The sequence below is a fragment of the Oncorhynchus mykiss genome, chromosome 12, assembly GCF_013265735.2.
Source record: "Oncorhynchus mykiss isolate Arlee chromosome 12, USDA_OmykA_1.1, whole genome shotgun sequence".
Lineage (NCBI taxonomy): Eukaryota > Metazoa > Chordata > Actinopteri > Salmoniformes > Salmonidae > Oncorhynchus > Oncorhynchus mykiss.
The window spans coordinates 45,894,048-45,920,665 of record NC_048576.1 but is presented as its reverse complement, the minus strand read 5'-3'; the positions used below and the strand labels follow the sequence as shown (position 1 = coordinate 45,920,665).

At 44.5% G+C, this 26,618-nt stretch overlaps 1 protein-coding gene across 1 annotated transcript; it reads right to left on the bottom strand.

The window, feature by feature from the left end:
* Positions 1-400: 400 nt before the first annotated feature.
* Positions 401-20,045, bottom strand: nrgna (neurogranin (protein kinase C substrate, RC3) a). The gene is made up of 3 exons (XM_021623920.2): positions 19,890-20,045; positions 12,371-12,517; positions 401-1,247 (listed from the first exon to the last, which is right to left on the bottom strand). The coding sequence occupies exons 1-3, from the start codon at positions 19,902-19,904 to the stop codon at positions 1,227-1,229; spliced, it is 183 nt and encodes a 60-aa protein (XP_021479595.1). The 5' UTR covers positions 19,905-20,045; the 3' UTR covers positions 401-1,226.
* Positions 20,046-26,618: the final 6,573 nt, after the last annotated feature.

Genomic DNA, 26,618 nt, shown 5'->3' with positions numbered 1-26,618 from the left:
TCCTGTGATGTACATACAGTATGTGTGTGTTTGGGGGAGGGGCGTCTATGTGTGTGTGTGTGTGAGCGCGAGAGACAGGAGAAAATAGAGATAAAGAGAGACAGTGAGAAAATAAAAGGGTGGGCGGGTGTACAAACCTTTGTTGCAGTAGGAGCGAAATCCTCCTAAAAGCTTTCCAAACGGATGAATTCCAACATGCAGTGTAAAGGTGTTCTGATGTGTTATTCTGCAAGACTGAACATAGCGAGTGCATTTCACTGTATACATTTTTTAACCAGCATCAGTTCTACATGGGAGACAAATTTGCTAGATTTAAAAGATTGATTAGCCACAACTCAAGGAAAGGAAATCAAGCTGTTAAGGGCCTACGGCAAGAAGAAGGTAACAAACTTGCTTCAATCATTATTCCTCTATTTATTTGGTTTTCACAGCTATCAAACCAGCCAAACACCATACAGACTTTCACACTTGTCTGTTTTTATTTAACCATGTAGATACTTTACTTTTAATGAATATATATATATATATATATATATATATATATATATATATATATATATATATATATATCAGGGACAACCAAAGAAACAAAGTCAAAGAAAAAAGTACAAAGAAAATGGTGCCATTGGGTCATATCCCCATAAATAACGAAACATTAACATAAATCAATATGTCACATCCTGAGCAGTTCTATCAATTCTACTTCAATCAATGTCACTTTATTAGAGTGACACAAAACACACACAAAGAAAGTTACTTTTATATTGTAAAATGTATATGATTATATAGCCAGTTAAGTGAGCACAAATATACATTTCCCAAATCAACTGTCCACCTTGTCATTACACTTGCTCTGGAAGGAGCAAAGTCCCACGTCACCCTTCAAATCCATCAAAACATACGTTTCACTTGAGTGCACTTGTTTTGTTTACAAAAACAAAAAAAATCATGGCGTGAAATATTATTTTGGGTCACAGACATTTACCCTGATACTAGTGGAGGAAGGGGAGTGTGTTTGTGAACAAGAGAGTGTGTGTGAGTGTATGTGTGTTAGTGAGAAGGAGAGAGTTCACTGATCAGGTACACCAAACCTACATCTAGTTAGTTCTATTTGTGTGGTACGGTGAAATTTTTTCTCTTCATGATAACAGGTCTTGATATTGCAGTAGCGTGCGTGTTTCTGCCAGGATCCGCTACCTCACAGTACAGGAACCTTTCTCTTTCCTCTACTTCTGCTCCTGTCGCTTCTGAAAAGCATGCGCACACACACACACACACACACACACACACACACACACACACACACACACACACACACACACACACACACACGGCATCACAGGGTGAATGGGTCAAACTCATTAGCATAATGATGGCGATCTAAAAGACAGCTTTTAAAAGGTTCACTGGATGATGAGAAAGAAACAAAAGAAAGACAGAAAGCTAGAAACAAAGAAGAAAATGAAGCTTTTTTGAACATGAATGACAGAGGTCAATCCCAGACGCGCACCTTTAAATCTGTATTGCTAAAAGTTATGAGAGGACATTATGACACCAAAAGTGCAGGACGTCCAAAGAAAATGATATACTAAATATACACTCTATTATACCTAACCATCATGGGGTCTTATCAAATGTTTTGAAGTAAATAATATTCTGAAAAACTGTCAGACATGATGCTATAACTTAAATGATAGAAAATACTGTATGTGCAAAACTCCTCGTTGTCTTCAAATATACAGTATGTGACTGGTGTGAGCGTTCATTACTCAGTGGAGATCTTGCACTCTCATGACATTAACTGAATTATTGCCTAGCAACACGCAATTAAGTCTGCATCGCTTGGAAAGCTTTTTTTCCCCATCTGGGGATTGGTGATAGGAGGCTGGCTGGGTTACTGATTCCTTGTGGAACACACAGTAGATGTGTCATGCCCATAGCGGGCACAAGGGCACATGCCCCCTCAGATTTTCCCTGTTTTGTAATTTTTCTGATGTTAAATGAAATATTAAACTTTATTTTTAAGTCCACGTTTTATCATAATTATTTATAGAAAGATCTGTCATATGTATTTAGAGGAGGAGGCACACTGACCTGACCAGGCAAAGAGTACCCCCCCCCCCCTTCTCCCTAAGGAAGTGGTTCCTTCCAAGGTGCACCACATAGCAAAGATATATTAGGCAGGACGTTAGACACTAGTTAGTGCGTGCAGACAGTATCATCAGTGAGGAGGAGAGTGTAGTGACACACACAGCGTTTGATTTGATTTGAGCTGCCAGTGATGAGCAGGACTTGCAGGAGGTATATTTGTAAAATTATTTGATCAAGCTATGTAGCCTATTGAGTCCTTCTTGATGAATAAATACAATTAAAATGTTTTGCTGTTTCTGTAATACTAGCCACCTAGCAATTTCATGAAGATGGCTTTAACTTGCCAGCTAGATAGTTTCCCAAACTAGCTACCAAGCCATTTCAGGTTCTCAATCAAGTTAGAGTAGCGTGTCTAACTATCTTAGCTGGCAAGGTTGCTAGACTTTAGAAAAGCAAACAATTACTAAATAAGACTCACATTCCTTTCCATCTTTTACCCAAATTTTAGCAGAGAAGCATATTTCCTTTGTTAGAAAAAATAACCACCAGTCTGGAGGATACAGACAGTTTAAGGGATATTTATTTTATACCTTTATTTAACTAGGCAAGTCAGTTAAGAACAAATGCTTATTTTCAATGACAGCCTAGGAACAATGGGTTAACTGCCTTGTTCAGGGGCAGAACGACAGAATTTTACCTTGTCGGCTCAGGGATTTGATCTCGCAACCTTTCGGTTGCTCATCCAACGCTGTTACGGTGCGTGAATGAGGACCCAAAAGCGAATTAACTTAAACAGAGCTTCTTTAATTACCAAACATAGGTAGGCTCAGACGGACCGGCAGATTCCGACAGGACAAGACAAGGTTACAGCAAACATGACGACAGTCTGGTTCAGGCATGAAACACAACAAACAAGAATCCGACAAAGACAGGAGCAGAAACAGAGAGAGATATAGGGACCTAATCAGAGGGAAAAAGGGAACAGGTGGGAAAAGGGGTGACGAGGTGGTTAGGAGGAGACAAGGCACAGCTGGGGGAAAGAGGGGGAGAAAAGGTAACCTAACAACGACCAGCAGAGGGAGACAGGGTGAAGGGAAAGGACAGAGACAAGACACAACATGACAGTACATGACAGTACCCCCCCACTCACCGAGCGCCTCCTGGCGCACTCGAGGAGGAAACCTGGCGGCAACGGAGGAAATCCTCGATCAGCGCACGGTCCAGCACGTCCCGAGAGGGAACCCAACTCCTCTCCTCAGGACCGTACCCCTCCCAATCTACGAGGTACTGGTGACCACGGCCCCGAGGACGCATGTCCAAAATTCTACGGACCCTGTAGATGGGTGCGCCCTCGACAAGGATGGGGGGGGGGGGGGGAAGACGAGCGGGGGCGCGAAGGACGGGCTTGATGCAGGAGACATGGAAGACCGGGTGGACGCGACGAAGGTATCGCGGAAGAAGAAGTCGAACTGCGACAGGATTAATGACCCGAGAAATACGGAACGGACCAATGAACCGCGGGGTCAACTTGCGAGAAGCCGTCTTAAGGGGAAGGTTCTGAGTGGAGAGCCAAACTCTCTGACCGCGACAATATCTAGGACTCTTAGTTCTACGCTTATTAGCAGCCCTCACAGTCTGCGTCCTATAACGGCAAAGTGCAGACCTGACCCTCTTCCAGGTGCGCTCGCAACGTTGGACAAAAGCCTGAGCGGAGGGGACGCTGGACTCGGCGAACTGAGATGAGAACAGCGGAGGCTGGTACCCGAGGCTACTCTGAAAGGGAGATAGCCCGGTCGCAGACGAAGGAAGCGAGTTGTGGGCGTATTCTGCCCAGGGGAGCTGTTCTGACCAAGACGCAGGGTTGCGAAAAGAAAGACTGCGTAAGATGCGACCAATAGTCTGATTGGCCCGTTCTGCTTGACCGTTAGACTGGGGGTGAAAGCCGGAAGAGAGACTGACGGAAGCCCCAATCAAACAGCAAAACTCCCTCCAAAATTGAGACGTGAATTGCGGACCTCTGTCCGAAACGACGTCTGACGGAAGGCCATGAATTCTGAAAACATTCTCGATGATGATTTGTGCCGTCTCTTTAGCAGAAGGAAGCTTAGCAAGGGGAATGAAATGAGCCGCCTTAGAGAACCTATCGACAACCGTAAGAATAACAGTCTTCCCCGCTGACGAAGGCAGTCCGGTGACAAAATCTAAGGCGATGTGAGACCACGGTCGAGAGGGAATAGGAAGCGGCCTGAGACGGCCGGCAGGAGGAGAGTTACCGGACTTAGTCTGCGCGCAGACCGAACAAGCAGCCACGAAACGACGCGTGTCATGCTCCCGGGTGGGCCACCAAAAACGCTGGCGAATGGAAGCAAGCGTACCCCGAATGCCAGGGTGGCCGGCTAACTTGGCAGAGTGAGCCCACTGAAGAACGGCCAGACGAGTAGGAACGGGAACGAAAAGAAGGTTCCTAGGACAAGCGCGCGGCGACGGAGTGTGAGTGAGCGCTTGCTTTACCTGCCTCTCAATTCCCCAGACAGTCAACCCGACAACACGCCCCTGAGGGAGAATCCCCTCGGGGTCAGTGGAGGCTACTGAAGAACTGAAGAGACGAGACAAAGCATCAGGCTTGGTGTTCTTAGAGCCCGGACGATAAGAAATCACGAACTCGAAACGAGCGAAAAACAGCGCCCAACGCGCCTGACGCGCATTAAGTCGTTTGGCAGAACGGATGTACTCAAGGTTCCTATGGTCAGTCCAAACGACAAAAGGAACGGTTGCCCCCTCCAACCACTGTCGCCATTCGCCTAGGGCTAACCGGATGGCGAGCAGTTCGCGGTTACCCACATCATAGTTACGTTCCGACGGCGACAGGCGATGAGAAAAATACGCGCATGGGTGGACCTTGTCGTCAGAGAGGGAGCGCTGAGAAAGAATGGCTCCCACGCCCACCTCTGACGCGTCAACCTCGACAACGAACTGTCTAGAGACGTCAGGTGTAACAAGGATAGGAGCGGATGTAAAACAATTCTTGAGGAGATCAAAAGCTCCCTGGGCGGAAACGGACCACTTAAAGCACGTCTTGACAGAAGTAAGGGCTGTGAGAGGAGCTGCCACCTGACCGAAATTACGGATGAAACGACGATAGAAGTTCGCGAAGCCGAGAAAGCGCTGCAGCTCGACGCGTGACTTAGGGACGGGCCAATCAATGACAGCTTGGACCTTAGCGGGATCCATCTTAATGCCTTCAGCGGAAATAACAGAACCGAGAAATGTGACGGAGGAGGCATGAAAAGTGCACTTCTCAGCCTTCACAAAAAGACAATTCTCTAAAAGGCGCTGGAGGACACGTCGAACGTGCTGAACATGAATCTGGAGTGACGGTGAAAAAATCAGGATATCGTCAAGGTAAACGAAAACAAAGATGTTCAGCATGTCTCTCAGGACATCATTGACTAATGCCTGAAAGACAGCTGGAGCGTTAGCGAGGCCGAAAGGAAGAACCCGGTATTCAAAGTGCCCTAACGGAGTGTTAAACGCCGTCTTCCACTCGTCCCCCTCCCTGATGCGCACGAGATGGTAAGCGTTACGAAGGTCCAACTTAGTGAAAAACCTGGCTCCCTGCAGGATCTCGAAGGCTGAAGACATAAGAGGAAGCGGATAACGATTCTTCACTGTTATGTCATTCAGCCCTCGATAATCTATGCAGGGGCGCAGAGACCCGTCCTTCTTCTTGACAAAAAAAAACCCCGCTCCGGCGGGAGAGGAGGAGGGGACTATGGTACCGGCGTCAAGAGCTACAGACAAATAATCTTCGAGAGCCTTATGTTCGGGAGCCGACAGAGAGTATAGTCTACCCCGGGGGGGGGGGGGTGGTTCCCGGAAGGAGATCAATACTACAATCATACGACCGGTGTGGAGGAAGAGAGGTGGCCCTGGACCGACTGAACACCGTGCGCAGATCGTGATATTCCTCCGGCACCCCTGTCAAATCACCAGGCTCCTCCTGTGAAGAAGAGACAGAGGAAACAGGAGGGATAGCAGACATTAAACATTTCACATGACAAGAGACGTTCCAGGAGAGGATAGAATTACTAGACCAATTAATGGAAGGATTATGACAAACTAGCCAGGGATGGCCCAAAACAACAGGTGTAAAAGGTGAACGAAAAATTAAAAAAGAAATGGTTTCACTATGATTACCAGAAACAGTGAGGGTTAAAGGTAGCGTCTCACGCTGAATCCTGGGGAGAGGACTACCATCCAGGGCGAACAAGGCCGTGGGCTCCTTTAACTGTCTGAGAGGAATGTCATGTTCCCGAGCCCAGGTCTCGTCCATAAAACAGCCCTCCGCCCCAGAGTCTATTAAGGCACTGCAGGAAGCTGACGAACCGGTCCAGCGTAGATGGACCGACAAGGTAGTGCAGGATCTTGAAGGAGAGACAGGAGTAGTAGCGCTCACCAGTAGCCCTCCGCTTACTGACGAGCTCTGGCCTTTTACTGGACATGAAGTGACAAAATGACCAGCGGAACCGCAATAGAGACAGAGGCGGTTGGTGATTCTCCGTTCCCTCTCCTTAGTCGAGATGCGGATACCTCCCAGCTGCATGGGCTCAGCACCCGAGCCGGCAGAGGAAGATGGTAGTGATGCGGAGAGGGGGGCAACGGAGAACGCGAGCTCCTTTCCACGAGCTCGGTGACGAAGATCAACCCGTCGCTCAATGCGAATAGCGAGTTCAATCAAGGAATCCACGCTGGAAGGAACCTCCCGGGAGAGAATCTCATCCTTTACCTCTGCGCGGAGACCCTCCAGAAAACGAGCGAGCAAAGCCGGCTCGTTCCAGCCACTGGAGGCAGCAAGAGTGCGAAACTCAATAGAGTAGTCTGTTATGGATCGATTACCTTGACATAGGGAAGACAGGGCCCTGGAAGCCTCCTCCCCAAAAACAGATCGATCAAAAACCCGTATCATCTCCTCCTTAAAGTCCTGATACTGGTTAGTACACTCAGCCCTTGCCTCCCAGATTGCCGTGCCCCACTCACGAGCCCGTCCAATAAGGAGAGATATGACGTAGGCGACACGAGCAGTGCTCCTGGAGTAAGTGTTGGGCTGGAGAGAAAACACAATATCACACTGGGTGAGGAACGAGCGGCATTCAGTGGGCTCCCCAGAGTAACACGGCGGGTTATTGATTCTGGGCTCCGGAGATTCGAAAGCCCTGGAAGTGGCCGGTGGATCGAGGCGGAGATGGTGAACCTGTTCTGTGAGGTTGGAGACTTGGGTGGCCAGGGTCTCAACGGCATGTCGAGCAGCAGACACTTCCTGCTCGTGTCTGCCTAGCATCGCTCCCTGGATCCCGACGGCTGAGTGGAGAGGATCCGAAGTCGCTGGGTCCATTCTTGGTCGGATTCTTCTGTTACGGTGCGTGAATGAGGACCCAAAAGCGAATTAACTTAAACAGAGCTTCTTTAATTACCAAACATAGGTAGGCTCAGACGGACCGGCAGATTCCGACAGGACAAGACAAGGTTACAGCAAACATGACGACAGTCTGGTTCAGGCATGAAACACAACAAACAAGAATCCGACAAAGACAGGAGCAGAAACAGAGAGAGATATAGGGACCTAATCAGAGGGAAAAAGGGAACAGGTGGGAAAAGGGGTGACGAGGTGGTTAGGAGGAGACAAGGCACAGCTGGGGGAAAGAGGGGGAGAAAAGGTAACCTAACAACGACCAGCAGAGGGAGACAGGGTGAAGGGAAAGGACAGAGACAAGACACAACATGACAGTACATGACAAACGCTCTAACCACTTGGCTACCTGCCGCCCCAGGTATGCTTAGATATGCAAAAAATAATTGGTTTAAATGTAATCTGGCACCTTATGATAATCATATTTATGTATTACTTATGATGCCATGATATGTATCATGTTTCATGTAAGACCCAGATGCAGACAGTGTCGGAGTAACAAAAGTTTATTACTAGTACAGTGGCAGGCAAACGACAAGTCAAGGGCAGGTAGAGGTCATTAATCCAGATAGGGTGCAAAAGGGCCAGAACAGCAGGCAGTCTCAGGGTCAGAGCAGGCAGGGGTCAATTCAGTGTGGTGTGGCAAGGTACAGAACAACAGGCAGGATCAGGGCAGGCAGAATGGACGAAAACCGGGAAAAACTAGAAAACAGGAACTAGAACAGACAGGAGCAAGGGGGGAAAAAATGATACCTGAGAAGGACCGACCGGGCTCTCTTCCAGGTATGGCTACAGAAGCAGACAACATCTGGGCCGAAGGTATGCCGACCTCTTAATCTTGCTCAGGGAAGAGCGGGTGCTGATACCCCAGGGAACACTCAAAGGGCAACGGACCCGTGGCAGAGCAAGGAAGGGTGTTGCGGGCATATTCGACCCACACTAGTTGCTGGCTCCAGGTGGTGGGGTTGGCGGAGACCAGGCAGCGCAAAGTCATCTCTAGGTCTTGGTTGGCTTGCTCCAACTGGCCATTGGACTGGGGGTGGAACCCGGAGGACAGGCTGGCCGACGATCCAATGAGTGCAGAACACCTGCCAGAAACGGGAAGAGGTCTGAGGACCCCAGTTCAGTTGGAGTCCATGGATCTGGAAGACGTGCTGAACCGTGAGCTGGGTCGTCTCTTTGGCAGATGGCAGCTTTGGAAAAACAGTCCACTACAGTCAGGATGGTGGTGTTGCCATCAGACAGGGGGAGACCCGGGGTGCGGCTGGGAACGCTGCGCCTCACAAACCTGCTTCCTATTCTCCTGCCGTTGCCAGGCATGAGGTGGGAAGGATGGTCTCAGGTTCCCGAGGTTATACCCGTGGGGCTATAGCGGCGTGACAGCGCATCCAGCTTGACATTCTTGGATCCCGGCTGGTATGAGAGGGTGAAGTTGAACCGGGTGAACAGCAGGACCCACTTAGCTTGCCTGGAATTGAGGCGTGGAGATATTCCAGGTTCGTCCACACAATGAACGGATGTTTCGCCCCATCCAGCCAGTGCCTTCACTCCGCCAATGCCATCTTCACCACGAGAAGCTCACAATTCCCCACATCACAGTTCCTCTCCGGGGTGTTGAGGCAGTGGGAGAAGAAGGCACAGGGATGTAACTTGAGGTCCATGTCAGATCGCTGGGACAGGACAGCCCCCACTCTGAAATCCGAAGCATCGTCCTCCATCACAAACAGGAGGGACGGGTCAGGATGAACCAAGATGGGAGCTGTGGTGTTTGAGATCCTGTAATGCCCGGTCAGCAGCTGGGGACCACGTGAACCGAACCTTGGGAGAGGTGAGTGCAGACAGGGGGGAAGCCAGGTTGCTGTAGTCGCGGATAAAGCAGTGATAAAAGTTGACGAATCCCAGGCACGTTGCAGCTGTACTCTGGATGTAGGCTGGGGCCAATCCACCACCACTCTCACCTTCCCGGGATCCAGCAGTACACTCCTTGCAGCTATGTTGTAACCCAGAAAGGGATGATGGAGTGATGGAATTTGCACTTCTCTGCTTTTACAAAAAGCTGGTGCTCCAGGAGACATTGGCGAACCTGTCAGACGTGAAGCACGTGTTCTTGGATGGAGTGGGAGAAGACGAGGATGTCATTGATGTTAACGAAGACGAACCGGTTCAACATGTCATGGAGAACATCATTAACCATAGCCTGGAACACAGCAGGGGCGTTGGTAAAACCAAATGGCATGACCAGATACTCTTAGTGACCACTGGCCGTGTTGAAGGCAGTTTCCACTCGTCCCCTTCCCGTATCCGCACCAGGTGGTAGGCATTCCGTAGGTCCAGCTTGGAGAACACGGTGACCCCCTGGAGCAGCTCGAAGGCCGAAGAGATGAGAGGTAGTGGGGTAGCGGTTCTTCACCATGTTGTCATTGAGACCCCGGTAGTCGATGCACGGGTGCAGGGTTTTGTCCTTCTTTTCCACAAAGAACCCGTCGCTGGTGGGGGAGGCAGAAGTACGGATGAACCCTGCAGCTAGGGGGTCCTCATTGTAGGTCTCCATAGCCTTGGTGTCCGGACACAACAGAGTACAATCATCCCCGAGGCGGAGTAGTACCTCTGAGAAAGGGCAGTCAGAGGTCAGTAATCCAGATAGGGTGCAAAAGGTCGAGAATGGCAGGCAGTCTCAGGGTCAATAATCCAGTCTGGTGTGGCAAGGTATAGAACGGCAGGCAGGTTCAGGGTCAGGACAGGCAGAATTGTCAAAACCGGGAAAAACTAGAAAACAGGGACTAGAACAGACAGGAGCAAGGGGAAAACCACTGGTAGGTTTCACGAAACAAAATGAACTGGCAACAGACAAACACAGAACACTGGTATAAATACACTGGGGGTAATGGGGAAGATGGGTGACACCTGGAGGGGGGTGGAGACAAGCACAAAGACAGAAACATATCAGTGTGTGACTGGTATGTGCCTGTATTGATGATGTGTGTTATGATCACATGTACCGTGTTGTAATTTGGAAGCCATGTTAGTGCAGTAAATTGAGATGAGTGATTTACAGTCAAATGACACCCTCATTAAAATTATAACTGAACAGAGGTATGCTTAAATAACTTATGCAGAAACATAGACATACAGTATATAATGATTATGGAACTAGATTGCAGGAAAAAAGCACTTTCACATACATTGTGCCCCCTCTAAAATAATGGGTGCATTACGTGGGTGCATCACTCTAGTAAAAGTAATAGTAATAGAAAGAGTAAGAGTAATGCTTAGGGTAATAGTTAGTAATATGGCCATGGCCATTGTGTATCAATATTAAATTGTGTATAAATGTTTGGTACTGACACTGCACTATGATTCAGTGCATGACCAAAAGCATGTGGACACCTGCTCATTGAACATCTCATTAACAAATGATGGGCATTAATATGGAGTTGGTCCCCCTGTTGCTTTTATAACAGCCTCCACTCTTCTGGGAAGACTTTACACTAAATGTTGGAACATTGCTGCGGGGATTTGCTTCCATTCAGCCACAAGAGCATTAGTGAGGTTATGCACTGATGTTGGCTTATCAGGCCTAAACAATGAACCAACTCATAATATTACTACCCTGCATGAATCTGCAGGTAGCTAACCAACCAGCTTCATTGTTAGCTAGCTAGCTAACTTTAGGCTATAACTAGCAATGCAATTGCCTCTGAGATATGAATAATATTACTACACAGATCATACAAGTAACGTTAGCTAGCGAGCCAGCCAGCTAGCTTTAGCTAGCTAGCTAACAGTACGCTTTAACTTTCTGACAAAATTAGAAACGTATAATATCTGAAAATGTAGCTAGCTAGACTATCTTACCCATATACATGGACGGATGCTTCTCCCTCTTTGTCACGGATGCCATGGTTGGCCTTAGTTTGAAGATGTAATTCGGAGATAGGTGTTTTATACAACAGTCTTCTGTGCGTTCTCTTTTCAACTCCCTCTGCATATTTGCAATCAAACCGCTGAATTTTCTCCAACTCCTTAGCTATCATACTCTGCTTCCACCGGGCATTCCGATGTTTTCAAAACTCAGTCCTCCAGAAAGTGGAGACCAACACTTTTGCAGCGTTAGAAAGTATTACCTAGACATACTGACCAGCTCATGTTATAGACAGAAGCATGCTACATGGCAGACCAATCCAAACTCATCTCTCGGCATTTCCAGCTCATCCATTATCTCAGCCAATCATGGCTAGCGGGAAGGTTCCTGTATTTTTCCGTGGCTAAACAATCTAGGCTCGTAATTTAACAATTTTATTTGTATTTACAGATGGCAAGTTTGTTATTAAGGCACATGAACGTTCACACGTTCCAGAAGGCATTTCTGCCAAAAAACACATTTTGATTAGAAATATAAGTGCCTGATTCAGAGGAGTGGGGTTAAATGGAAGACACATTTCAGTTGAATGCATTCGCTTGTACAACTGACTAGGTATCCCCCTTTCCTTTTCTCTCTTGTGAAGTAGTGACATATGACATACGCGTGACATACACCTAGTATCCTAAATCATAATACACCCTCAGTTTCCCTCCTAAGACCAAAGTTCTTAACCTTATCCCTCTCTCTTACAGCTCTTGTGCTGTCTTTCCACAACTTGTACTACACCCATACAAATTTCTGTCAACATTGTTGATGGCAATTACAGTTTTTATTTCTGATTCTACAAAATTCTGGCAACTTTCCCAGAATTCCCAGGGTTTCCAGAATATTCTGGGAATTCTGGAAAAGTTACCAGCTTTTTGCCAACCTAATTCTGCTTAAGCTTTCACCTCCTCCCTGGGTTTGTCTTCCTTCATTTTCTTGCGAGTCATGTGACCACGGAAGCTGGCCTGGATCTTGGCAGCAGCCTTGTTGGCCTCGGGGTCATCCAAGGGGATGTCCATGATGTCCTCCTCGTGGGTCTTGGGACACCCGTCCTGAGAGGGACAAACAACACGGTTGGGGTCAGTTCCACTTCAATTCAGTTAATTCACTTAACTGAAATTCCAATTCAATGTTTTTTCTCATTTAAACAAGACCAATATCAGCTGTTCTCATCCCATTCACTGATTGACTGTTGTACCATTTGAAAGCCAGCCTGGGTGCCAGTCTGTCTCTGCTTTAGACAACTTGTTGCTGTTAAGCGATACAATGGATGGCAACGTGTAATTCTGAATAGAGTAACAGATTTCACAGATTTCACAGCGATAGGTTTGATAAATTCGCCTCTGAAGGTGAAATGTGTCCTTACATTCTGACATCTTGCTCTGATTTATCATCCAAAGGGTCCCAGAGATAACGTGAAGTGTCATTTTGTTAGATAAATTCCTTTTTCATATCCTAAAAAAGTCCATATAGCATGCACAATCCATTTTGTATTTCCACTCATTCAATTTGCAAAGAAAGGAAGCCTTGAAAATCTAACCCTAAACGTTGTTTCAACCATTCAAATCACGTTCGTATTTATTCCTCAGAGATCCTAGAATATAACCATACTTCACTATAACATTAGGAGTATAGTATATCCTATAGGACACCAAATGTGGTTAGAGAGCGACGCCTTCATGGCACGCCAATGATGTGGGCGGTCTTCACTTGATTGACTTTGTCAAATAAGCACCAATCGGGGTCAAGCAAAGCTAGCTAGATAGCCAAATGAGCTGGGCTTTACGGGGGTATCTGTTGCAAAATGTTGCTGCTAACCTTGTGCGACATCAAGCCTTTTCCTTTTGGATAAAAATTATAATAATATGGAGAGTTATGAAGTTATGAAAACTGGGTGTTTTGCAAATATTGAACTTATAATATGGCTACTAATACTGGAAAAGCTAAATCAAAGTCCAAGAATACAGATTTTACGATATTCTTGCAGAAAAATGTAATGTGAATGTAAATGTCTCCTTCACGATTTGCCCAAATGCACCTGGGTGACTTCATACTAAATGGCATGTAGTTTGCTCAGAGTGATGGCTAGATTTGGGACTTTTCTGTTGAATTTCAAAGATGGTAGAAAAAAACTGTTGTTTTTTTCTTTGTATTTTCTTCTACCAGATCTATTGTGTTATATTATCCTACATTCAATTCACGTTTACACAAACTTCAAAGTGTTTCCTTCAAATGGTACCAATAATATGCATATCCTTGTTTCAGGGCCTGAGCTACAGGCAGTTAGATTTGGGTATGTCATTTTAGGGGAAAATTGAAAAAAAAGGGAGCTATCACAAATTATTGACTCCCCGGGAACGTGTACTTGGTTGCACAGCCAACGGCCAAGATAACTGCAGACAAATGCTTTTTATAACCATCAATGCGCTTGCTGGACCTTTCTACTGGCAATTTGGGCAACTTTTTAGCAGCAAACTGATCTGATTCTTCAATGTTTTGAGGGGTGCCCTCCACCAACTGCTGTTTTCAGATCGCGCCATAGGTTTTGGATGTAATTCAGATCTGGACTCTTCGCTGGTCACTCCAGAGCAATCCAGCATCTAGTCTTGAACCATTTCTGGGTGCTTTTTTATGTGTGTTTGGGGTCATTGTCCTGTTGGAATACCCACAACCTTCAATTGAGACGCATCTTATGGGCAACCCCACAGCATTATCAACCCTCCCCCATCTTTGATTGGAGGGAGGGTGTTCTTTTCATTGAATGCTTCATTTGGTCGTCACTAAACACAGCACTGATATGTATTGCCAAAGAGCAATATAATTTTGTTTCATTGGTCCACAGAACATTTCCCCCGGGATTTAGGCTTGTTTAGGTGGGTTTATGAGAAGTTCAATCAGGCTTTCTTGTGTCTTCGTCAGCAATGGGGTCTTCCTCACCGCAACCTTCCTCGGGAGTAGCAGGTAGCCTAGTGGTTAGAGCATTGGGCCAGTAACTGTAAAGGTTGCTGGATCGAATCCCCGAGCTGACAAGGTAACAATCTGTCGTTCTACCCCTGAACAAGGCGTCCAAGTAGCTAGCTCCTAGGTACCAATAATTTGGGCCATGCCATTTGTCTTTATGTTCTAAGTTACAATTGTACATTTAAGTTTACACAAATAAAATTGGTTCTGCAATGTTGAAAATCCAATAACAAGGTGTAGAGACTATTTTTTTAAACATTTTATTTCAGCTTATTTTAGAAATAGGGAATTATTTAAGTACAGTGCAAGGGTGCCAATATATTTGGCCGCAACTGTATCTGCCTAAGGCAGGTAACTTACTGTAGTAATCTATAAAGACAGCTGATAAACGTTTAGGTTGCTATCTAACTCTGATAAGATGATTTGATGGTCCGATATTGAAAGTTTGAATATGTATGATCTGCATGAAGGAGAGTTGGGCAAGAAGTATGGCTATGAGTCAAGTGGACCAAATATTCTACTCCATGTAATGAGGTATAATTTCCAAACACTTTGATACAAATGAAAGTGGCACACAAATGGTGCTCAGAATTTACTTAAAATAGAAAAGAAAATAGAAAAGACATCAGAATGACAAGGGCTAGAACACAGTATTGGTACTATCAGGAATCAAGGTAAAACCAGAGCAGAGGCCAAGGTACAGGACGGCAGGCAGGCTCAGGGTCAGAGACAGACAGTGGTCAGGCGGGCGGGTACAGGGTCAGAACAGGCAAAGATCAAAAACCAGGAGGACGGGAAAAAGAGAGACTAGGGAAAAACAGGAGCTGAGACAAAATACTGGTAGGCTTGAACAAACAAGACGAACTGGCAACAGACAGACAGAAAACACATGTATAAATACACAGGGGATAACGGGTAAGTTGGGCAACACCCGGAGGGGGATGGAGACAAGCACTGTTAGGGATTTCCCTTCTTTCTTCTTCCGAAGAGGAGAGGCGAAAAGGATCGGAGGACCAATATGTGGTGTGGTAAGTGTCCATGGTTCTTTTAATACGAAATAGTACACATGAACAAATGAATACAAAAAACAATAAACGTGGAAAACCTAAACAGCCTTATCTGGTGCAAACAAACACAGAGACAGGAACAATCACCCACGAAACACTCAAAGAATATGGCTGCCTAAATATGGTTCCCAATCAGAGACAACGATAAACACCTGCCTCTGATTGAGAACCACTCCAGGCAGCCATAGACTATTCTAGACAACCCCACTAACCACAATCCCATGACCTACAAAAAAACCAAGACAAAACACACCACATAAATAACCCATGTCACACCCTGGCCTGACCAAAATAATGAAGAAAACACAAAATATTAAGACCAGGGCATGACAGTAACCCCCCCCCCCCCACCTGGCGTCCTACCTGGGCGCATACCTGGTTGAGTGGGGTGCCGGCACTCAGAGAGATGAGGCCTGGGTCCAGGACGTCCCTAACGAAGACCCAGCACCTCTCCTCCGGGCCATAACCCCCCAGTCAACCAGGTACTGGAATCCCCTGCCCCGAGGTCGAACCTTCAGGAGGCGTCTCACCATGTACGCCGAGCTGCTGTCGATGAGACGAGGGAGAGGGATGGGCCTGGAAACAGGAGACTAGGGGCAGTTAGTCATGATTTTAACTCTGGACACAGAAAAGGTAGGGAAAATACAGAGGGTACGGGGCAACAGAGGACGAACAGCAGAGTGGCTAATGATCTTGGAGCGGGGGGGAAAGGTATCGGCTTCTGGGCCAGTAGCCGCGGCACTATAGCGGAGTGCCAGCGCCTCAGGCTTGACCTTCTTGGATACCGGTCAGTGCTGCGGTAGAGGAGTGGCCTGGGAAAATTTCCAAGCACCCAGGACGTCCCGGGGCAGGCAGAGCTGACTTCAAGTTATTAGTGTGGCAGGATGGGCTCCAGCCCATGATAGCACCAGTTGCACAGTCAATGGAGGGATTGTATCGCTGGAGCCAAGAGAATCCCAATACCACGGGAACCTGCGGAGACTCAACCAGCAGGAATTGGATCATCTCGCTGTGGTTCCCCAACACTCGTAGGTTGACAGGGGTGGTCTGGTGGGTGACCCGGCATATAGAGCGCTCTAACACCCATGGGAATGAAGAGGGGTTGAGTGGGGATGCCCAGCTCGGACGCCAGTCCATGACTCTCACACCGGCCCCCGAGTCTATGAGTACCTGGAGAGACTTGGACTGGTCGACCCCACCGTAGGGTGGCATGAAGAGGGGGGCAAGTAAGGGGATAATAACATGTATCCTTAAGACCCACCAGAGTACTCACTCCAACGAATGAGCTGGGTCTCTTGAAGAGACAGGTAGACACATAATGACCGACAGTACCGCAATACAGACAACTCTGGGTATTCAGTCCGTGTACGCGTTCGACTGGAGGCAGCCTAGCCCTGCCGAGCTGCATCGGCTCGGGAAGAGGCAACTCGGCTGTCTTCGGGGGATCTTGGAGGAACTCGGCTAACCTCGGATCCTCTCGGGGAATTCCAGAGTTCACCAGATGCAAGGTGGGATCCTTGAGTGAGCGAGTGAGTGAGTGAGTCTTATGTTCCCGTAACCGTCCATTGTTCCGGATGGGGACAAGCACAAGGACAAGTGAAACAGATCAGGGCGTGACAGGTATAGTATAACAGTAGATAGGTTATCACACATACCTGCTTATCAACTTGTAATGATCATTTGGGTCACTTAAAATACGATGTAATCGACATTAATAACCTATAACCTAAAAGATATATAAAAAAAAAATACTAATATGTCAATTTATCATTCCACACAAATAACATAGTGACATGAAACATTGTACCGTCATATCATTGCGGAGCGGATAAACAGACCGTCTCATAGAGTGCATTGTTCAACTCTAAGGAATATGCTTAGGAACAGAATCCCTCATGCTTTGTTTATAAGCACGCAAGCCTCCTGTGCTCTGTCTGTGCCTTTCCACCCAGGTCCTATGGGGTCTTCAGTTTCCATCAGCACATCTATTTCCTCTTGGCTGTTAGGGGATGGCTACTTCCCAAATGGCATCATATTCCCTATATAGTGCACTACTTTGACCAGAGCCCTGGTCAAAAGTAGCGCACTATATAGGGAATAGGGTGCCATTTTGGACACAGATGATGTTTCAATGTCAGGGAATCAGAGGCCAGAAGACTTCCTTGTACAATAAGGCTTGCTAGACATGAAGGTCGTTTAGTGAAATGAAAGCAACATCCTCGGGTGAGTTTCACGTACTATAGCTAAGCCGAGGAAACCAAGGGTATGTTATACACGAAGTGTGGCCTAAACTATCTGACTTTTACAGAGGAAAATCGGTAGACCCCTCTATTGGGTGATGTTTCCTTTTCTTGATATTGGCCTCTAACACTTTACTTAAAGACAAATGATATAATGAATTATGGTGCATTAATAATTATGCATTATGCATTATTGACGTAAGCATATATGACCCCTTATGATGTCTTAGCATTATTTCACAATAATCCTGAATAATCAGCCATATTGAGTAAGGCATAGCATGTTATGACTGCGTAATTAAACATGATACGGGCTCATACATACTTACAACAAGTTATAATGCATTATGCCCGCTGACCAGAGTTATTTCAATTATCTGGTCACATAACCAAAACCAAAGACAAAAGAGGGATTTGAGTAGTGGTTATAACTGAAATATATCGGTGGCAGTTACATTTGCCAAGAAACATTGTTCACTTAACAAACACATGATTTCTCAGAGTATACTATAAATGGAAACAAGAGATTAAAGATGGCATATTTAAGTTGAGTGTCACCCCATCTCTTTTCATTATTTCATTAGAATGCTCTAGGGCGGAAACACAACAAACAATGTACTCTAGCTAAAAAAAATCCAAGCTCTGTCAATATATACACTTTTAATGTAATTATCAATCATTGTCCAACTCATCTCTGACAGTATGGATCTTCAAACTATGCCGGTCAAATGACTAGGGAGAGTTAGTATGCAAATGACCATCTGTCTACTCAGTCACAAGCACACGGTAGCAAGTCTTCAAATTATACACAGATAATTGCTGTTTCTCGAAAGCTCGAAAGTCTAGGGTCCTCCCACAAACAGACAACCTTCGGGCCCACGCAGTTCAGCAAGGATGAGTTTTGTAGCGTACCAACGGGTGCTATCCATCCAGATTTTTTTTGTTGTTGCAAGAAATCCTCAACCCCTACTGAATATATTTATCTCCCTTTGCCTAAATCTCAATAGAATAAGTTGCCTATTTTGGATTGTTTTTGAAGATCTCATATTCTAAAATGATTCACATAGTACAATTCAGTGAGTATAGTGGGGTCTCAGGGCAATTCGTATTATTCTATATGTAAATTTGTGACACCCCATTTAGTGTGATGTACATTACATCATATTATAAATGGAATAGTGGTCGTACAATATCCGAATTACAGGACATATAGTGTCTTACGTCTTATTTGGTTATACAATATACATACGAATTGGATTATGTACCTTCTTATACATCTTGGAAGAAGTACCATATTACACGTCTTTTTCTGAGACCAGGTTGCTTGTTGCGAATAACAACAAATAACATTTTAACTGAGTCAGAATAATTGAGTCTGAATCATTATGAAATGAGGAGACATTATAAGGTGTGATGCATGCTTATGACAAGTCTTACGCTGCATTATAACACAGTTATACATTATATCTGCATTATCGCACAAACCAGTCATTGGAGTAAGCCTGGATTTTCATGAGTGATTTGCATGCGCCTGTGCTTATTATACTAAAGCTCACACAAGGTATTTTCCCCCATCAAATTTTGTCACTTCTCATCCTATCTTTCCAATAATTATCAAGCAAATTAATGTCGGACTGAAAATTACATACAGCTGAAAACACAGTTGACTAAAACAGTACAAAAACAGAATGTAAAATAAATACATCTGAGTAGTTAAACACATCTCTCAACAGTTCTATGCACGTTTGATATGAAAATAATCACATAATGCCAGTCTGAGCCTGCAGCTGCTCTCCCACCTCCATGATTAGCAGGCTAACCCAGCCAATAACTACAATGTCTCATCATTGTTTCTAAATGGATCTACATTTGTGGTGCAATTTTGCATTGAGTCACAGGTCAGCTTTTGTTTTGCAGAGCAAAAACGCACTGGCTTTGGAACGCCAATTTTCTTGGACTAAACTGTGCCTGGATGCCTGAATGTTGTTTTATCCTAATTATTTAGGCCTACTATATCTATTATTTCAACTTGTCTCCCGTTATTTTCATTATGAAATAAATATATCAAAGTAGCCTAAAACATAATAAATAAAGTTCAACATTTTAAATGATTGCACTTCATAATTTTTTACAAAATAGCCTAGATCGATACTTACATTTAGACATTCCATTGCGAGAGAATGGAAAACAAAAATCCTATATAGAAACGTAAAGTTCACTTCTCAGAGTTTTTGGTTGATATTTATGAACAATCCCCGTCTCCGTTCGTGCGTTTCTCTCCGGTGGATCTTCTACTCCTGTATGGCAGTGCCTGTGTGAAGCTAGCCACAATAGTGGAATTTTCGGTTCGCCATCAAAATAAAAGTCCCCTAATGAAAGTGATTCAAACGGATACAGTAGCTTACGCACATTCATTCTCCAATCAGCTGCTAGCAGTGCAGGAACGACCTCTGACGTTATCCTTGCTCTGCCCTATGATCACAAAACAAAACATTACAAAAGTGTAAGAACATTTTGAGGTTATAAGTAATTAAAAGCATTGATGGGAATATCACATATAAATAGAAAATATCTATTGTAGAATACATTTTCCCTCATGATCCTCATAATATTACATACGATTGTTTTCCCCCTTATCGATCAACACACAATACCTAATAATGACAAAGCATTTACAGGTTTTTAGAAATGTTTAGCTAATTTCTTAAAAGTAAAAAACTGAAATATGACATTTATATAAGTATTCAGACTCTTTACTCAGTTTTTTGTTGAAGCACCTTTGGCAGCGATTACAGCCTCAAGTCTTATTGGGTATGTCACTACAAGCTTGAAACACCTGTATTTGAGTTTATCTCATTCTTCTCTGCAGATCAAGGTTGGATGGGGAGCATTGCTGCACAGCTATTTTCAGGGTTCTCCGGAGGTGTTCAATCAGGTTCAAGTACAGGCTCTGGCTTGGCCACTCAAGGACATTCAGAGACTTGTCTCGAAGCCACTCCTGTGTTGTCTTGGCTGTGTGATGAGCGTCGTTGTCATGTTGTAAGGGGAACATTCGCCCCAGTCAGAGGTCCTGAGCGCTCTGGAGCAGGTTTTCATCAAGAATCTCTGTACTTTGCTCCGTTCATTTTTCCCTGGATCCTGACTAGTCTCCCAGTCGCTGCCGCTGAAAAACATCCCCACAGCATGATGCTGCCACCACCATGCTTCACCGTAGGGATATGCCAGGTTTCCTCCAGACGTGATGCTTGGCATTCAGGCCAAAGAGTTCAATCTTGGTTTCATCAGACCAGATAATCTTGTTTCTCATGGTCTGAGTGTCCTTTAGGTGCATTTTGGCAAACTCCAAGCATACTGTCATGTGCCTTTTACTAAGGAGTGACTTCCATTTGGCAGCTCTACCATAAAGGCCTGATTGGTGGAGTGCTGCAGAGATGGTCGTCATTTTGGAAGGTTCTCCCATCACTACAGAGGAACTCTGGAGATCTGTCAGAGTGACCATCGGGTTCTTAGTCACCTCCCTGACAAAGGCCCTTCTCCCCCTGATAGCTCAGTTTGGCCAGGCAGCCTGCTCTAGGAAGAGTCTTGGTGGTTCCAAAATTCTTCCATTTAAGAACGATGGAGGCCACTGTGTTCTCGTGGACCTTCAATGCTGCAGACATTTTTTGGCACCCTTCCCCAGATCTGTGGCTCGACACCATCCTGTCTCAGATCTCTATGGACAATTCCTTCGACCTCATGGCTTGGTTTTTGCACTGACATGCGTGATCAACATTGGGACCATATATATACAGTTGTGTGCCTTTCCAAATCATGTCCAATCAATTGAATATACCACAGGTGGACTCCAATCAAGTTGTAGAAACATCTCAAGGATGATCAATGGAAACAGGATGCACCTGAGCTCAATTACGAGTCTCATAGCAAAGGGTCTGAATACTTATATACAGTGCCTTGCGAAAGTATTCGGCCCCCTTGAACTTTGCAACCTTTTGCCACATTTCAGGCTTCAAACATAAAGATATAAAACTGTATTTTTTTGTGAAGAATCAACAACAAGTGGGACACAATCATGAAGTGGAACGACATTTATTGGATATTTCAAACTTTTTTAACAAATCAAAAACTGAAAAATTGGGCGTGCAAAATTATTCAGCCCCCTTAGGTTAATACTTTGTAGCGCCACCTTTTGCTGCGATTACAGCTGTAAGTCGCTTGGGGTATGTCTCTATCAGTTTTGCACATCGAGAGACTGAAATTTTTTCCCATTCCTCCTTGCAAAACAGCTCGAGCTCAGTGAGGTTGGATGGAGAGCATTTGTGAACAGCAGTTTTCAGTTCTTTCCACAGATTCTCGATTGGATTCAGGTCTGGACTTTGACTTGGCCATTCTAACACCTGGATATGTTTATTTTTGAACCATTCCATTGTAGATTTTGCTTTATGTTTTGGATCATTGTCTTGTTGGAAGACAAATCTCCGTCCCAGTCTCAGGTCTTTTGCAGACTCCATCAGGTGTTCTTCCAGAATGGTCCTGTATTTGGCTCCATCCATCTTCCCATCAATTTTAACCATCTTCCCTGTCCCTGCTGAAGAAAAGCAGGCCCAAACCATGATGCTGCCACCACCATGTTTGACAGTGGGGATGGTGTGTTCAGCTGTGTTGCTTTTACGCCAAACATAACGTTTTGCATTGTTGCCAAAAAGTTCAATTTTGGTTTCATCTGACCAGAGCACCTTCTTCCACATGTTTGGTGTGTCTCCCAGGTGGCTTGAACTAAATCTAAATCTAAACTAAACTAAATCTAATGACTAAATCTGAACTTTTATTTAACTAGGCAAGTCAGTTAAGAACAAATTCTTATTTAGAATGACAGCCTACTGGGGAACAGTGGGGAACAGTTAACTGCCTTATTCAGGGGCAAAATGTTCACCTTGTCAGCTCAGGGATTTAATCCAGCAACCTTTCGGTGACTGACCCAACACTCTAACCACTAGGCTACCTGCCACCCCTAATATGACATTATAATTTCCACAACTTTGCCATGCAACACAACAGAACACAACACAAACTAAAGCTGAGCTGAGCCACCAATGTGTTTCTAGGTAGTAAGGTGTCAATCAGCACACAAGCAAATCAAATCAAAGTTTATTGGTCGCGTACACAGTTTAGCAGATGTTATAGCGGGAACAGCAAAATGCTATTAACAACTCAAATAGCACTGTAACAGACAGGGGTGCAACTATGGTTTTAGAAGTGGGGGGACATTATTTTTTATTATGATTTTTTTTTTAATCCAGTCGGATAAACACTCCAAACAGCCTACCTACCACTCTGAGGCGTCCGCATGGCCCTAAAGTACACTTTTGGCTCGCTTTGTACCATATTCCAAGGATAAAACTAGGGGAGACAAAAATGCAATTTCAGAATGTGGGGTGTCCCCTCCCATCTCTAGTGAAAGTTGGTAACAGTAATCCCTGGTAACAGTAATCCAAATGTATCTACAGTTGAAGTCGGAAGTTTGTATACACCTTAGCCAAATACATCGAAACTCAGTTTTTCACAATTCCTGACATTTATTCCTAGTAAAAATTCCCTTTCTTAGGTCAGTTAGGATCACCACTTTATTTTAAGAATGTGAAATGTCAGAATAAGAGTAGAGAGAATGATCTATTTCAGCTTTTATTTCTTTCATCACATTCCCAGTGGGTAAGAAGTTTACACATGCTCAGTTAGTATTTGGTAGCGTTGCCTTTAAATTGTTGAACTTGGGTCAAACACAAGCATCCTACAATACGTTTGGTGAATTTTGGCCCATTCCTCCTGACAGAGCTGGTGTAACTGAGTCAGGTTTGTAGTCCTCCTTGCTCGCACAAGCTTTTTCAGTTCTGCACAAAAAATTTTGATAGGAATGAGGTCAGGCCTTTGTGATGGCCACTCCAATACCTTGACTTTGTTGTCCTTCAGCAATTTTGCCACAACTTTGGAATTATGCTTGGGGTCATTATCCATTTGGAAGAAACATTTGCGACCAAGCTTTAACTTCCTGACTAATGTCTTGAGATGTTGCTTCAATATATCCACACAATTTTCCTTTCTCATGATGCCATCTATTTTGTGAAGTGCACCAGTCCCTCTTGCAGCAAAGCACCCCCACATCATGATGCTGCCACCCCCGTGCTTCATGGTTGGGATGTTCTTCGACTTCCAAGCCTCCCCCTTTTTCCTCCAAACATAACAATGGTCATTATGGCCAACAGTTCTATTTTTGTTTCATCAGACCAGAGGACATTTCTCCAAAAAGTATGATCTTTGTCCCCATGTGCAGTTGCAAACCGTAGTCTGGCTTTTTTATGGCGGGTTTTGGAGAAGTGGCTTTTTCCTTGCTGAGCGTCCTTTCAGGTTATGTCGATTATAGAACTTGTTTTACTGTGCATATAGATACTTTTGTACCTGTCTCCTCCAGCATCTTTACAAAGTCCTTTGCTGTTGCTCTGGAATTGATTTGCACTTTTCGCATCAAAGTACGTTCATCTCTAGGAGACAGAACGTGTCTCCTTCCAGAGCGGTATGACGGCTTCGTGGACCCATGGTGTTTATACTTGTTTATTCTTGCGTACTATTGTTACAGATGAACGTGGTACCTTCAGGCGTTTGGAAATTGCACCAAAGGATGACCCAGACTTGTGGAGGACTGCAATTTATTTTCTGAGGTCTTGGCTGATTTCTTTTGATTTTTTTAAATGTCAAGCAAGGAGGCACTGAGTTTGAAGTTAGGCCTTAAAATACATCCACAGGTACACCTTCTACTAACTCAAATGATGTCAATTAGCCAATCAGAAGTTTCTAAAGCCATGACATAATTTTCTGGAATTTTCCAAGCTATTTAAAGGCACAGTCATCTTAGTGTATGTAAGCTTCTGACCCACTGGAATTGTGATACAGGGAATTATAAGTGAAATAATCTGTCTGTTGTCAATGGTGTGCATATTGGGAGTGGAGTCAGGTGCAGGAGAGCAAGGAGTTGTGAACAGGCGCACATTTTATTGAGGCCGGAGAAACCAACAGCCACAACAGCCAATAGGCAAAAGTGCAAATCGTGCAAACAGTCACAATAATATTGTTCAAACAAATAAACATACCCCGTGACAAAACACGGAATAAACTAATATCAGTCAAGTGTGTCAAAATTGACACGTAACACAAAACAATTTCACACAACGATATGAGGGGGAACAGAGGAATAAATACATGTAGTGTGATTGGGGAATGAAAAACAGGTGTGCAGGGAACAAGACCAAACAAATGGATAAATAGGAAATGGAGCGGCGATGGCTAGAAAGCCGGTGATGTCGACCGCCGAATGCTGCCCGAACAAGGAGAGGAGCCGAAGTCGTGACATCTGTAAACAATTGTTGGAAAAATGACCTGTGTCATGCACAAAGTAGATGTCCTAACCAACTTGCCAAAACTATAGTTTGTTAACAAGAAATTTGTGGAGTGGTTGAAAAACTAGTTTTAATGACTCCAACCTAAGTGTATGTAAACTTTCGACTTCAATTGTATATACACCGGATGAATTTACACAAGATATACTATGAAGGATATGTACAGCAGTATATATATTAGTGAGCTATGTCAAGAATCCGGTATATAAATAAATATGCAGTATGTATAAACAGTGTAACTAAAATGCAATATACTGTAGTAGAAATATTAGAATTAGCTATGTCGAGAACACAGTATTTAAATACACAGCACAAAACCCCATGGCAAAATGGATACAATTGCAGGAATTTAACTTCCAGACCAGAGTCTGGATTATAAATATATACTGTACTGTATGTATGTGAATGGTGTGTATAGACAGTATGGGCAGTATGTGAATAGAAAAGGTGTGTACAGCAGTAGTTATAGAGGTTGAACCATCACCATGACCAGAATACAGTATTAACAGTACCATTCAAAAGTTTGAACACACCTACTCATTCAAGGGTTTTTCTTTATTTTTATTATTTTCTACCTTGTAGAATAATAGTGAAGACATCAAAACGATGAAATAACACATATGGAATCACATAGTAACTGTTACAATTTCTAACGATGGTGAGTGGAGGAGTCAAGCGCAGAGAGCAGGTAATTCAGTACGTGGATATTTTATTCCATAGACTGTGGAACCACGACATGCAAAACACCAGGGCGCATGAAACAACCCGTCCCAAAATACAAAGGACTAAAAACTGCCCAGAAAAATACTGATAACACTCGTACATAGATAACAGGAAACAAGCCCGCACAATTACCCAGCGGGCCTAGTGCCCTTAAATAGCCTACAAACAAACACTAACTCAAAACAGGTGTACCCAATTAAACCCAATAAACAGAAACAAACTGAAAGGGAATCGATGGCAGCTAATAGGCCGGCGACGACAACCGTCGAGCGCCGCCCGAACAGGAAGAGGCACCATCTTCGGCGAGATTCGTGACAGTAACCAAAAATATATTTAATATTTGAGATTCTTCCAAGTAGCCACACTTTGCCTTGATGACAAATTTGCACACTCTTGGCATTCTCTCTACCAGCTTCATGAAGTAGTCAGCTGGAATGCATTTCAATTAACAGGTGTGCCTTGTTAACAGTTAACTTGTGGAATGTATTTCCTTTAAGGCAATCAGTTATGTTGTGACAAGGTAGGGGTGGTATACAGAAGATTGCCTAATTTGGTAAAAGACCAAGTCCATATTATGTCAAGAACAGCTCAAATAAGCAAAGAGAAACAAGCAACAGTCCTGTAACGAAAGCGCTGAGAGTCGGGAAGCAAGTTCAGAAAGTGAGTGTTTTAATAAAATAATACAAAACAAGAAACACTAACAGCACACAGACAAGA

Excerpts from the sequence above, each read along its gene's own strand:
- nrgna (XM_021623920.2), bottom strand. Across the intron at positions 1,248-12,370 it reads AAGACAAACCCAGGGAGGAG|AAGCGACAGGAGCAGAAGTA; the intron begins GTGAAAGCTTAA and ends CATGCTTTTCAG.